The 15,544-nt window shown below is 34.2% G+C and overlaps 1 protein-coding gene across 3 annotated transcripts in view; it reads left to right on the top strand.

The window, feature by feature from the left end:
- ACSS3 (acyl-CoA synthetase short chain family member 3) overlaps positions 1-15,544 on the top strand; it is a 149,123-nt gene that overhangs the window by 75,745 nt on the left and 57,834 nt on the right. For all 3 annotated transcript variants that reach the window (XM_016132366.2, XM_016132365.2, XM_036237961.1), the window contains one exon: positions 11,052-11,203. In XM_016132366.2, the coding sequence (XP_015987852.1) occupies positions 11,052-11,203 (152 nt within the window). The remainder of the gene's footprint in view (positions 1-11,051; positions 11,204-15,544) is intronic.

The following is a 15,544-nucleotide window of genomic DNA, read 5'->3' as shown; positions in this document are numbered from 1 at the left end:
TGATGATTGACACATTTTCTCCCAGTTTTGTACTACCTTGAATCCTCTTCAAGTCAACTGTTTTGCTTTTTCTAGAATAAATATATTATTTGATAAAATGTTTTAATTTTTTAACGCAGGAATTTATTTGTTTCTTTTCATAGTGATGCTGATTTTTCAAACGCATTTAATGAAGAAAGATTTCATTTGAAATTAATTAAAAAATTTAGTGTTTGAGAGGAAGCATTGCAGTTAAGACTTTCATAGTGAGGCAGGACAGGTAGTGCAGGGCAACCTCTTTCTTTTCCAGGATATGGCTCTGGAAAGCTTTTCCTTTCTTCAGACCTCCCCGTGTTTTAGCTATGACAGGGGGAGAGAAGCAAAATGGTCTTTTCCAGTCTAGACTCCATCCTTGGCTAAGGCATAACCTTTGGCTAATTATAATATCATTATAATCTAATCTGTGTCGCAAATACTGCAGCTCCCATTAGGCACCTGATACCATGACATTTCCAGAAACACGATATGAGGACAAAAAAGTGAGAAACTGAGCTCTCTGCCCACTGGGAGGAGATGGCAAGTCTACCTCAGCAGCATGTTTTCACAGCCTCTACCAGGAAAAACAAAAAGAGTGCATAACCTAGCCATTTTGAGCTGGCTTTCCCCAAACTTAAATGCGTACATTTTGCTTTAATAAATTTTGCACTTTTTTCTGCTTGCTGTTTGCCTTGCCTTTGAATTCTTTTTTGCAGAATAGGATAAGAATCTGGTCACTGGATCCTCATGTTCTCCAGCTGTCCGTCTTACCCCTGAATTCTTTCTCGTAAAGTAAGAGAAGGACCTTTCCGGACACAATAATGTGATTCCTGTAACTTCTGCATATAGTTTGGCCTTATTCAATGAGGCTTTTGGCCTCATTTTTCTTATCTATAAATATCAGTATTAATTATACCTTTCTTATATAGTATTAAATTGGTTAATTCATGAAAAGCCTCAGAATAGTTATAAGGGTAAAATAGTACAGTAAATGCTATTATAAACTGTTATTTTCAAAAATATGCATTTATTTTTTTTCAGAACAAATAGCAACTAACTATTCATTCCCATGGAGTTCAATCATTGTAATGTTTGAATTTTCAGATACTCCACATTTCTTCTTTCAAAGTCTGTTTGTCCTTGCAACTCTGAAGCAATCATTACAGCACTCATTACAGCAATTCCTTTGGAGCCCAATAATTCTCTTCTAAGCATCAGGCAAATGAATCAGCACACAGGGATATGTTGATCCAGCTACTACCAACTTTGAAGAATGAGTAGCAGACATAGAAAATGATCCAGTGGTTTCTTCCCTCAAGAATCTGTCCTTTCAGAGTAGAACTTGTGAATGAAATTAAGAGTGGCTTTTAAGTTTTTCATCTGTGAATTATACAATACATTTCATGGTTTACCATTATCCCAACATTTATGATCTTTTATGTCTATTTTTTGATGAGCTTTGTCTTTACTAGTTTTTACACTGTATATATTTTTGAAAACTTCAGATTATTCAGCCCAATAATCTCTCATTGAATATTCTTTCTCTGAATTCATAGGAGGAAGGGATAGTTTAGATAACCCTGTCTTTCCTTCCTTTATAGGATGATTAGTGTGAAAATCAGCTCTATACTGTATTTGTACAGGAATCAAATAAGATAATGTATGTGAAATTAGTTCGAAATCTTTAAAGAAATATCATGATTATATGTATACATGTATATCTATATATTAAAATATGGTGGTATTATACACATATTTTACACATATTTGCAAAAGATAAGTAATTAATATAATTTTATTTTCACAGATCATAACTTAAAGCCATTTCTAAGCACGAAAGTCTCATGTTTGAGAATACTGAGGGCAAGAACTATTTCCACATTATTTTTGTATTGAAAACTCTTGTTAAATTATCCACAATGTATCTTTAACATGTGTGCCATCTACTTCTGTAGATGCTTCTGCTTAAAGGCTGCGTTGGATCTATAATCTGCATGAAGTCACTCTATGGTGTGTTTTCCACACGTAGAACTTCTGAATTCTTAACCCCTCCCAAGTTTCATTTTAACAATATAATTTTACTTGCCTGTATTGCCGTTACCTTCTTTTTAAAATTTTAAATTTTCACTGTGTTTACCTGTTTTCCCTAATTTGCTTATCTGTTTTCAAGGACAGAAATTAGCTTCCTTCAAGCACAGGGATATGTTACTTCATTTTAAGACTAGTAGCCACAAGTTGCTAACTAGTACACTCAATAAGCACATACCATGGTCCTTTTCCCCCTCATATAATGAAAAATAATTTTTAAAAAAATCTACTTTAAAACAATGTCCTTTTCTGTATGTATGGAATGAAAAAAAAATGATGACTTAGTTTTTCCTCTGATTCAGGCTATATAATTTTATCTCAATTGGAAAAGATTGTAAAGCTGATGCTAGCATCTTTTAGGTTTTTCACATGACCAGTTCTTTGAAGACATTTATTTTTTAGTTATTTTTTCTGTGTATGTGCCTATATTTTATGTTGGAGCAAGCTATTGTTATAGTTCCATCAACAATATTTATTGGTGCCTATTGTGAGCTCAACATTTTATGAGGGGTTGGTAGGGAAACAGAATAAGTATCAGATGTACTCATTGCACTGAAAGCACTGATAGTATAGTCAAAAAATTAAGATCAATGCAAAGGACAGAAAGCAAACAAATCAAGACACTACCTAAGAAATGTTTTACTTTGTGCAGAAGATATGAAAATGTTTTTAGAAACTACATTGAGCCATTACTGATAAAAAAATACTCTGAATTCAAAACTTGTATCTGTTCAATGCCATTTTCTGATGCTGGAACTAAATGAAGATCAAAGCAATTAAATAAATCACCTTAGGTCACATAGCTTGTAAATGGCGGGGCTGGGATGCCACCCTGGCTCAAAAATATGTCCACTAGTCCCTTAAGAGAAGTTTGGGACTAGAGGAGACAGAGAAAGCTTTGTGGATGAGACAGTACAAAAAAGATTAATACTACTATTGATTGAGTGTTAGGTGATAAGAACTCTTCTAAGCACTTGATATACATGGTCTTAATTCTTTCTACAAATGCATGGTGTTAATATTTTGAGGCCTTCTTTATAGTTGCAGAAACTGAGAATAAGGCATTAAATAACTTTACCAGGGGCACTAGAGTGATGGAGCTTGGTTTTCTGGCTCCAAAGTCAGTGCTTGCTCGTTATAATTTAGAGACAAAACAAATGGAAAGCTGCTAAGAAGTGCAAGCTACATGGCCATAACCAGTGATCTGAACATTAAGGAGAAGGCAGGATGTTATGGTATCAAGTGGATATTATAAGATAGAGATAAAGAAGGAAGTTGAAAGTAGCTGTGATGTCTTCAGCTGAGACAAGTGATATAATGTCAGTCATCAACTGAAATATTACAGTAGAGCAACAACTATCATAGCAGGGAAAACGGTACTTTTGGTTTTGGTGGTGTTGAGTTTAAAGGTGTTACTCAGACATTCGCATGATGCTGGGAAGGTGGATTTGAAACTCAGAAAAACGTTCAGAATTAGAGATATAGAAGAAATACTAATTTCAGTCCCTAAGGTGATGAAGATACTCAGTTGAAGATTGAGAAAGGGACACCACATAAATTGAGAATGAGAAATTAGAGGCAGTAGGAGAACCAGTAATAAAATGTGTTTTGAAGGCCAGTGGAGGGGAGTTTTTTCAGAAGATGAGGGATCAACAGTACTGAGTACAACAGAAAGAGGTCTGGTAGGGCAACAACTGAAGGCAGCTTTGGGTAGTAGCTGTCATTATCCACCTTTATGACAGCAATTTCATAGAAAGATTTTTTTTTTTTTTAACATGGGGAAATACGGGCATGTTTGAAGGATGTTTTATGTAAAGGATTGGCTGGTATGGAGGAGCTAGGTTTTGTACAACCTCAGGTTGAATTGCAATATATATATATATATGGAAAAGACACACTATTTTCTGGGCATATATCTGGTAGTGTAATAAAGCAAGAAATCATTTAATTTCTTACAGCAAAGTCTTACTGCTCACTGTGATTGAAGAAAACCTTGATTTGTGCCTCTAGTATGAGATAGCAGAATGATTTCCCATCAGCATGGAGGAATTCAAAGATGAAAGCTAGAAGCCACAGGCTACCAGCTATTCTAGTGATAAATGTTTTCTGTAACTGCTGAGAGTGGTAAATAGGTGTCAGAGCCCCTAATTAGCTCATTACTGGGTCTGCAGAATTACCGGTTCCAGTACTCTGCTTCATTTACTTGGCATTAATACTTTCAGAGGTAAGCATCTTTTTAACGGGACAGTGGCCTAAAGTGGCCTTATCACGAGGGCCAATATGGTCAATTCGCAGAGCTGGGAGAAGGCAGGGAAAAACCAAACTAAAAGGAATTTGTTTTTCTAATTTTTTTTCAACTTTGTTGAGGTACAATCAACAAATAAAATTCTAGAATATTTAAAGTGTACATTGTGATGATTTAATACAGGTCTACATTGTGACAGCATTCTTCCCATTTAGTTAACACATCTATCATCTCATTCATTTGGCTGTTTATTTTTAGTGAGAATATTTACGTTCAGAAAATTTCAGTTATATAATACAGTGTTATCAACTACTGTCATCATTTTATACATTAGGTCCTTAGACCTTATGCATCTTATAGCTGAAAGTTTGTACAAAAGAGATAGATGTAGATAGAGTCAGAGTCAAACACGTCTTTAATTGTATATATGTATACACACACACACACACACACACACACACACACACACACGTAAATATCTATGAGAGGATCTTGGAGCTCTGTAGCCATAGCTCTACAGTTATGTAGCAGGAACTCAACAAATGCCATTGCCAATTTCATCACTCTTCCCAAATAAACAAGTTAACCCTGCTGTACCTGTCTGCCGAAATGCCATTCAGGACTAGTCCATAAGTCCAGAGTTTTCCACCTTAGAACTGATGTAGAAACATGCCTTCGGTGACGTTCTCAGAAATAGTGTTCTAAAGGAGATCAGATGTGTTTCTGATCCTGCCACAAAAAAAGAGGCAAAAACTGCAGCCGATGCACAAGTTTTTATGTCAAAATCTGAGAAACCACAAGGAGCCTTAACTCCAAGCCATGGATATACTGAAATCATAGTAAATGATTTTTTGCTCAAAGGTTTAGCTTTAATGTTTTATATATTTGTTTCTCTAAGTTGCTATACTTTCGATACTGCTTTACTGTTTTGAAAACAACCTCGGTGGGAACTCTGTGGGAAGTTGAAACAGGGCTATATGGCGGTGGCACAGCATGTGTGCGAAGCCACTTGCCCACGATACCACCCCCCGCCCAGGCTCCCCACACCACCCCGCCCCCAAATGAAGCCAGAGGTCGCCAGCACACGGCAGTGGAGGAGAAGGGCGAGGACAGCCGGTGATAGGCCGGGTGTCACTCTCAGAGGCTGAAGAGCCCCGGCTTCTTGGGGGTTGTGGCATCGCTGGTTGACCGAGTCGGGGATGACAGGCGCATGCCGTCGGGCTTGCTAGTGTCCATTTGCGTCTCCTCAACAGATGGATCAATGTGCACCACGGCTTCCCCAACATGACCCTGACCCTGATGTACTTTGTGGTCCCTAGACTTGGTTTGTACATCTCTACCCAAACCAAAGTCTGCCACTTTCCGTGTTCCTCCTCTTGGTCCTTGGCTTCCATAGCTTTGGTGGTCTTCACCAACCTCTCTCTGTAGAACAATGTCATAGGCACATACCCACTGGCCAAGGCCATGACCACCCCATTGATTATAGTCAGACAGACCCTCTGCTACAAGAAAGCCTTCTCTACCAAAATACAGCTCATGCTGATTCCTGTAACTTTAGGTGTAATCCTGAATTTTTATTACAATATAAAGCTTAATTTCCTTGGAATGGTGTTTGCTGCTCTTGGTGTTTTATTTTACACCCCTTTATCAAGTGTGGGTAAGAGCAAAACAGCATGAATTACAAATAAACTCAGTGCAGCTGCTGTGCTACCAGGCTCTGATGTTGTCTGCCCTGTTGCTGGTCCCTGGTGCCCTTCGTTGAGCTGGTTTTTGGAGAGGAGGACTATTTGGTCCCTGGTCAGTTTTTGCTTTGCTTATGGTTCTGCTATCTGGAGTAGTAGCTTTCATAGTGAATTTATCAATTTATTGGATCTTTGGAAACACTTCACCAGTCAGTCACCTATTACATGTTTGGACACTTCGAGTTCTGGATTATTTTACCTGGATTATATTTCATTCAGGGATTTTGCTGTCGGTTATTCAGGGTCTTGACATATTATGTACAATATTTGGCATTCTCACCTATACCCGTTTTAAACAGTGAACAAGAAGGAAGTAAATTGGTACAACATCTTTAATTGGGTTTTATTGAGAAAAGAAAGTCACCCCAAGAAGATCAAAAAATGTTAAGTGCATGAGTTACTCTCAAATAGGAAAGAATTACATTGCAAAATTCATTGAACGATGGTTTACAAGAAGTAAACAATATAAGTACTATTCATAAATATGACTTTTTCTTTTAAAATAATATTTTAAATATTTTGAAAGATTTATGCTTTCTTTCAAAAATGATCGTATGATGTATATAGGATGGTTTGATGTACGAAGTATATAGGATGAAGTACACGAAATTAAAGTTCTATAATAGTGACGAACGACCTCATATCATTGAACTGCAAGTGTGTTGCAGCTCTTAAGTATTCAACTCTTCCAAGGAAGGACACATAGGACTCCTCTACTTGCTGGTAGGTGGTCCCCAATATGAGCTCAACTATAATTTTGGCCAAAGTATTCAAGTCTGAATTTAAATCTAGCATTTCTATTTTAGTTAATGTAGTATAACTTTCTCCTTATTTCATTTACAGAAATGAAACATAATTTATAGAAAGCAAGGAGTAGTAAAGAAGGCCATAAGGTAAAATCCAATTCCAACAGTGCTATTTTTTCTAGTAGAAATTGATATAAGAAGTTATATGTTATCCAACGACAACAACAACAACAAAAAACAATTTCTACAGGTATTCTCTTGTTTTTGAGCTCTCAGTGAATTCTTGAAATTACAAATGTAGTTAAAAAACAAAATAGCTCCATGTTTAAATGGTCCAAGAAAAGACTATGGATAAAATTGAACAGGTTTCATGTTATCTTGGTAAATATTCTCCTGGCCTCTGCACCGTTCAGTTGGTATTTTCTCAATTCTGCCTCCCTACTTTTCACATTTGAGGCTTCCATGGAACTTTCATTGACATTGAGGATTTGGAGTGAACTGTGTCCAGCCTTTCTTAAGGTGGCTATGGGAAATTCCTATGCAACAAGTCAGGGCAAATATTATTCAAACACTAAGCAGAAACTTGCTAAAAGTGGAAAGATTTGAAAGAAAAGTAGAAAAATGGTCAATATTAAACTAGTTCCATGAGTTTCTAAAGGACTATATATTTTTTAAATTAGGTTATTTGGGAGATACATGGTTTCCACTTAAGGAAATATATAGTGCCATATATTTAATTGCAAAATGTATTTCTACCTTCCAGCCTCTTGACATTAAAGCCTTAAAAACATTTGTTAAAAAACTCTCAACAATAAATTGACTTAGGACTTACCATCTGCAGTCCATTAATATTAACACACTGAATCATAAGTGGTAGAAAATTATAAGTGCAAATTAGTTTTAAGATATTTGGTAACTCTTGTTTTCTGTGCTTTGTATCATCACTAAATATTCACAATTGATATTTTATAAATCTCTAGTATTAAAAATTCATGACTTATAACAAATGAAAACTTATAATATCTGCTTTGCCGTTGTAGGAATTACTTTCTGCCTTTGTTTTCTGGGCAGCGACCAGTAAGGTAAAGTGTAGTTCATGGGGAGGAAATAAAAGCAAGTGGTAAAGACGTTGATTTGGGTGTATATGTTGTTTGCTAGAAACCCTTAGAATCTTAGAATTTTCTCATTTTAAAATTGAATAGTGTTTGGGCTCCTTACTGAATATGCAAGTTCTGGAATTAGTATCGTTTTTTCCAGGCAGCTCAGCTTAATTAGTATGTTACTGGTTACTTAAAAAAAAAAAAAAAATTTTAAGGGATTATATTGCTCGTATTTGTGTGTGTCTTTGTGTGCACAGGAACCTGTGTATGTGCAGGAGGTCAGGAGAGAAGAGTATTCAATAAAATCAAGGTCATTGTGTCATTTTCATTTAGAGATCATAATGAAAGAGGCTTATAGGTTTTGCTTCAATTTTCTGAAACTATTGGTGGTAATAATAAATGCTGAGAATATATAGGTCCTATGTTTATTAAGTTATTCCTTCCCTTTATTAGATATAAATCGCCTGCACCATCTGTTATATAATTTTTAATAACATTATCTCTCACACACACCCGTAATTGCTGGAATATAAGTTCCATTAGAACAAGACTTTACCTAGTTTGTTTACAAAATTATTCCCAGAATTTAGAACAGTGTCTAGCCAATAGTAGATGCTCAATAAATGTCGATTAAATGAATAAATATATTAGCACTACCTAATTTATTATGACTTTTTTTTATGTGAATAATGGTTTCCGATAGAAGATCTTGTTCTGTGCTGCATAATATTACTTGAAGTGTTTACATCATTCAGAACTGAATGTTTCTTTTACTCATCAGCTGTTTCAGGGAACAATAATTTTTTAATATATCATAACTTACATTTTAATTAAGATTTGAGATCAAATAGAAGTTCCTAAGAAAAAGATCTAATGAAGTATGTAAATATTAAAGTAATTCTAAAATAAGGAAACATATTCATAGACTCAAATGACCTTCCCGGAAATGGACAATAAAATGTAAAACAACTAAACCTTCCTGAGTTCAACTAACTTCCAAAGAACATTGTGAGCTTCTATATATCACATCCTTCAGTGTCCTAACAGTAATGCTATGTTATATGATTTTTATACTTAATAAATGTAACATTGATAAAAATTTGTGTGGTGCAGGGTCAGAATTGCATCAATAGTTATAATTTTATATTATTTATAAGAAGTATGGTAAAGTTTTAACTAATATTTCTAATACTTAAATTATCATTATTGTTATCATTAGATGTGATTAATTGAAAGCACTGTAAAATACATCAAATTGTGTCCTCTATATGGATAGTCATTATAGGGTAGCATTTTCATTATGACACCTATATCATACTTTTGTTGAGTGTATAACCATTGTCCCATGGCACTGTTTCTGTAGTGGAATTAAACTTCAATTCGTTATAAAATATCTTTCTTCAGTGGAGGTCAAACTACTTTAAAATATTATCTCAGTGCTTTTAGCTTATCAAGGGACTATTGGAAAAATGATTTATTCTTATTTAGCAGGCAAGAAAATGAAAGCATAAACAGGGAAAGTCAATTGCTTAAGGTCAACTGACAAATCATTTTTATGTGGTTGAGATCAAATTTCCCAAAGTCACAATCTAGTACATGAGGGACTGAGCAGTGCCTAAAACAGATCAGAGAACTAAAAAGTCAAATGTTTACCTTGCTTGTTTAGGAAGAATGCAGTTGCTGATGCATTTTTAGAACGATGCAATTAAAGCTTGGAAATTTGTGGGTCAAATTATGCACATGATTTGCCAGACTGTATCCAGCAGCTTTTTATACTATGTTGATGTGTTGACCTATTATGAAGTGGTAAAGAAATAAATTGGAATCAAGTGTTTAAGGATAGTTGTGATAATAAAATGAATTTCTAGTTGGAGCAGATACTTTTCTTTGGTATTAAAAGAGCAAAAGACAAAGCAATACAATATAAGAAGACCTAAAAAGCTTTTTTTTAAAAAAAAAAATGGATATAATTACATTAAAGATTAAGGCAACCGTGAAAAAATAAATGTAAAATTGAAATAGTGTCCTATCAAAGAATCAATTAGAAGTGAATAGTGAATCTAAATTATTGAACAGTTATGGTCTGCCTCATATTATCATGCATTCATTTATGATTCTCTTGGGGGGAGGGCTCTAAATTTACTGCTAACAAATTCTTTCCTCTTTTTTACCTTAGTTCAGTGTTTCCTAAGCGTGTTTTCCAGAACATAAGATCCACAGGATGCTCAGATGCGGAATTTGGTCAGAGAAGTTTAGGAAATGTTACATATATAACATATATTAATATTCCAGGCACCTTTCTTTAGAGACACAGGAAGAAGTAGCAGTGATGAGAATGGGTTGAAGAATGAGGGGGTATGGCTGAACCAAGATAGATTTTATGGGTCACTTCAAATATTTGCAGAATTGCTGATATACTTAAATGCCACATTCATTTTTCACTTTGCAGAAACATCAATTAAAAAATACTTTGTGTCCTTTTGAATTATATAGTCTGTCAGAATTGTTAGATTTTTCTGCATGATTTTTCTATCGAACATGTATGATGTCATTTGAGACAGTGGAAAATATACATTCTGGAACTTTTTTTTTTTTTAATTCATAGAAGTTGTTTTCCTTAGAGTGAAGCAACTTTAATTGAAAAGGTCATTACTCAGAAATTGCTGATTCCAGGTTTTTCTCTCAAATATTTTGAGAATTATTATTGTCACTTTTAATAGTGATCATGAAAAAAAGTTTAAAGTAGAAATTCGTAGTAACTATATTTCTCATTTAGTCTATCACACAAAAGCATATGTTTAATTTCTTGTCAAATGAAAGACTGTTGGCTGTTATTAACTTGAATGTGACACATATTATCTGTTCTTTATCTTTCAAAACTGGAAAAGGGGAACTGCAGTTTGAAAGCTTTTGAGATGCTGTAGCAAGACAAAGCCTCATTGATGCCTGGGCATTTGGTTTGTTTTATTTATGCTAGAACATGGGATAATTTTAAAACTAAGATTTGTTGAGATTTCCGTTTCATTAATATTTCTGTGTTAAATGCACAGTATTGAACTGTCAATGAAATATGAGACATTTTACCCAGTGACATTTTAAATGAATCTCATTGTAGGGGAAGCCTGTGGGAACACCAGATGCCGGAGCTTATTTCCGTGTGCTGGCAGAGCATGGAGTAGCTGCCTTGTTTACAGCGCCGACTGCAATTAGAGCAATCCGTCAACAGGACCCCGGGGCGGCCTTGGGGAAGCAGTACTCTTTGACAAGGTGAACGGGATGCACAGTGCAAATGACATTAAAAACTGCAATTGGAATGAATAACTGAACATTTTATTTTTTCTTGTACTGAAATACCTCCCAGGGAAAGAGACAAAAGATTCTGAATGAAATACTTGGAATTTTAACCGTATTTTTAAATACCATATCGTGTTTATTTCAGTTCAAATATTACCAAAACATTTTATTTTGAAACTACCCTGCTTATATTTTTTAAAAGTAAACTACTGACTGACTTAAAATACACACACACATATATATGAGTATATACACATACATACACACATATATACACACACATGCATTTGTCTTTTGAAAATAAAAGAATGGTTTACATAGAGGAAAATATTATTTGATTTCACATATACAGATGAAACATGAAAATTATAGTCCATATTATCTTTGTTGAAAGAGGAAGGAAATTACTTTTTTATTATTTTGTGATAATATGCTCTGAATAGGTTAGATATTTTTGTGCTGGCTTATTGACATCCATTTCAGTTTAATGATATGTATATTCAAGGATAATTGTAGCAATTTGTATCTTCAAGGCAGTTTCCAGCATCGATTCTCATTGAACTTGTTTGAAATAGGTCATTGCTATCGTAAACTAAATGAAGAGATTTTATAGTTTCTTCCAATCACAAAGTGTGTTTGAATTAAATTAGTTTAAATTTTTAAGTTAAATGCCAGATGTTATGAATTTTATGTTGTTATGGCCCAAAGGAGTTAAGAGAAATATCACATACCAATTGAAGATGTAAGCAAGAAGCTTTCAATTTGGGCATAGTTAGTGGTTTTACTTGTTTCTTTTCCCTCTTTTTTTTTATTTTATGAAAAAAATAGATTTGGATTTACATCAAAACTTATCTATAATCTAAAGAGTACACTTCATTAAAATAAAAGTTTTTCAGAAAATGAACCCTCTATTATAATATTTCTATTCACGCTTTATTTGTTCATTCATTTACATTTCAATTTAGTTTCTTCCATTTCAGTCAGAAGTATGGAAATATAGATTTTGGTAAAAACATCTGAGGCTGTGTACAGTTTTCATGTCTTAAGACAGTTTCAGGGCTTCTGAAAAAACAGTGATTGTAGTTTCTTGCAGTGTCTCTTTACTGACAAGTGCATGCAATTGCCGGGCATGAAGTTGTGTGACCAGCAAGCTAAGGTCTCTCATTTGCTGCATCATCATCTTCTCCCATTTGTATATAGGTTTGAAATGCTATCTTTTATTGTGAAGGCAAGAACTGTTTCTAATTTGCCTTATGTATAAAGCATCAAGCAATACTAAGTGCCTATTAAACCATCACTTCTCAAACTAATACACATAGACATGGAGCAGGAGATTTTAGCATAAGAAAAATTGCAATAAATTCTCTCTGTCATGCCCCTTTGTCTTTAGGCACTTAAATTATTTATGACGATGTGCACACATGTTTTTAATAGATATGTAGGACTGCAGACAAACTCTACAAACACCCTCAATTATTTAAATTACTACTAATAATAAATGCAACAGTTACTGAAAATCTACCATGTGCCAGGCGTAAGCAGTTTTTCTAGCTTTGTCATCACAATAAGTAATAATTGTCATTATCTTCACTTTACAAATGGGTAAGATCAGGCCCAGAGAGTTTAAGTAACTCTTTTGAATGAAACTAACTCAGACAATCTAAGGCTCGCATTCTTAAATAAATACCATGGCATACTCTTCCTATGAGAATTAAATTAGGAAACTAACAACCCAGATATTTTTGTCACTTTTCATTGGATAAAAGCAGCTTTTACTTTTCATATATTTCAGTCTATTTAAATAATACCTTCACTGAACTGTTTGAATAGATTCTCACTTGTGAAATAAGAGAATGTTAAAAACAGAAGGGATCTCAGAAATCCAATTATCTCATTTCGAAAACTAGGAAACTGGGGTCCGAAAAAGTTAAGTTTGGGTTAGAGACAATAAAAATCAGAACTCAAGTCATACAACTATACTTTTATATTTATGTTCAAGACATTTCATACTACTTACTGAATTGACTTTTGCTAGATATTATCATTGCAGACTCATGGTTATTTGCAGAATTTCTCTCTTTTTTTTCTTATAGAACATTTCAAGGGATGAATTCTTCCCTTTAAATGTGTTACATATCTCATGAAAGCTTGTTTTAGAATAAATTTGGAGATTTGCCAAAAATTTTAGCTCAAAACAAATTTAAGAGTCTACTCTGAAAAATAGAGAACCAACCACAATTATAAATTCATTTATCATAAATGACTAGAGTTTGGAAAAATAGAAGTTATTTAGAATAATCATTTCATTTTACAGTTGAGCAAACTTTGTCACATTGGGGTCGAGATAGCATTCCCAAGATTGCAAAACTACTCTGGGACGAAGCAAAACTACTCTGGGACTAGGCAGTACAGTATGGTATTTAAGATTCTGACCCTAGAGTTAGACTCTGTGTGTTCAATCTATCATTTCCTGGCTGTGTGACCTTAAGGAAAATTACATAGCCTCTCTGCTCTTCTCTTCCTTTCTTGCCCCTCGGCCTTATCTTCTCTTCCTCTTCCACTTCCTCCTCCTTCTTTTTATGAACTATAAAGATAGTAATAGTAAAAGAATATAATGAAAATAAAAGGTATGTGATCCACTTGAAACAGCTCTTAACATAGACTAAGCCTCAGGTATTATTATCTCTGCTCTCTAATTCACTGCTCTCTTTCATCACATCATACTGGTTTATTTTCCCATGATTTTCTAATCCAGTATTAATCAAGTTAAAAAAATTCAGTGCTGGGATTTCCATTCAAGATCTCACAGTACCTTATACTTGATGCAGGCTTTCTTTTCCAATTACATAGCAATGAGACCTAAAACAAAAAAGAAAATGTGGAGCATCAGAGTTGATAATTATCATTATCAACTAATGATTTTGTATTAATTGAGTTGAAAAATAAACTAAACATTTGTGTGGACTAGAAATGAAATACACTTGCAAAGTGATAAGGCTGGTTGTAGTCAGATGGATCCCAGATGGAAATGCCATCTGAGTATTAAGCAGGTTAAATATAAGTAAATTCTCATTGGACATGTCATTTGGAAATTACAGAACACAGATTGAGGCTAGGTGTAAAGCAGGCATTGGCAGAGCAATAGAGACAGAGGTTCCCTTACTTCAGTGGTGACATTGGAGCCAGCTCTGTGCTTGAAGTCAGGCTGAGGTGGTGTTCTTCAATTAGGAGAGGCTGATAATAATGGTTCTCAGTTGTTTTCTGGGACTCTGACTCAGACAAAGCTTTGGTCCAGGGGTCTGCAAGCAGAGACTGAACCAAATTGCTTACCTGTCATCTTGGAACAGATGTTCCAAGTACCACTGTGGACTTATAATTCTGGACCATCATTATGGCATTGGACCTCTGGGGAATAGATACATCACCCACAAAACCATTGAACAGAAAAGGTGAGCATAGGAAGAGATAAAAATGAAAACAAAGAACTTCTTTTTCAGAAAAAGCCAGAAAAATCAAGTTCCAAAACTCATGAAGAACTCTCATGTTAATAAAATCAACAGCTAGAACATGAATTCTTTCCAGGTGAGACTAATTTTGTAATATAGTCAAATCGAATTTGAAAACAAGTATGTTAAAGATGATCAAAGTCATAAAGTGATCATTTATATAAAATTACTAAACATCCAATGGGCATGAAAGAAATAAAAAATTCAATGAATGGTGTAAACTAAGTAAATAAATAAAATAAATAGAGGGGCACAAACAGTCTTAAAAATCATTGGATAATATTGAGAAAATTACCCAGAATGCGATACAGAAAATCCAAGAAGTAAATAAAAATGTTGAAAGAACAGTTAAGAGACTTCTAGAGAAGAATAATAAACTACAAATACATCTAATAAGAATTTCAGAAGAAAATAATGGAAGAATTGTTAGAAATAATACTAGGAGAGCCAATAATTGGAAGCGTTACAAAATTGAAGAAAGATATGGATCCTAGATGGAAAATGCCATTCAAGTACGAACCAGGTTAAATCTAAGGAGATTCTCATTTGACATATCATTTGGATATTGTGGAACATAAACTGAGGCTATAGAAAAAATCTAGTCAATTACGAGAGGGAATCAACAGAGTATCAAAGAAGAAAATCAAACCGTTGCCAATAGATTTTAGTTGACAATTGTGAAAGATCTTTAATGTGCTGAGGGAGAGTTGTCAAACTGAAATTTTTAATTGAAGACTGAGGGCAAAATAAAAAAATGTTTATGTGGACAAAACTAAAAAAACTTAAAATCCAAAGAGTTTATGAAAAA

The sequence above is a fragment of the Rousettus aegyptiacus genome, unplaced genomic scaffold (assembly GCF_014176215.1).
Source record: "Rousettus aegyptiacus isolate mRouAeg1 unplaced genomic scaffold, mRouAeg1.p scaffold_m13_p_2, whole genome shotgun sequence".
In the NCBI taxonomy this organism is placed as follows: domain Eukaryota; kingdom Metazoa; phylum Chordata; class Mammalia; order Chiroptera; family Pteropodidae; genus Rousettus; species Rousettus aegyptiacus.
This window is presented reverse-complemented; position numbering and strand designations above follow the sequence as displayed.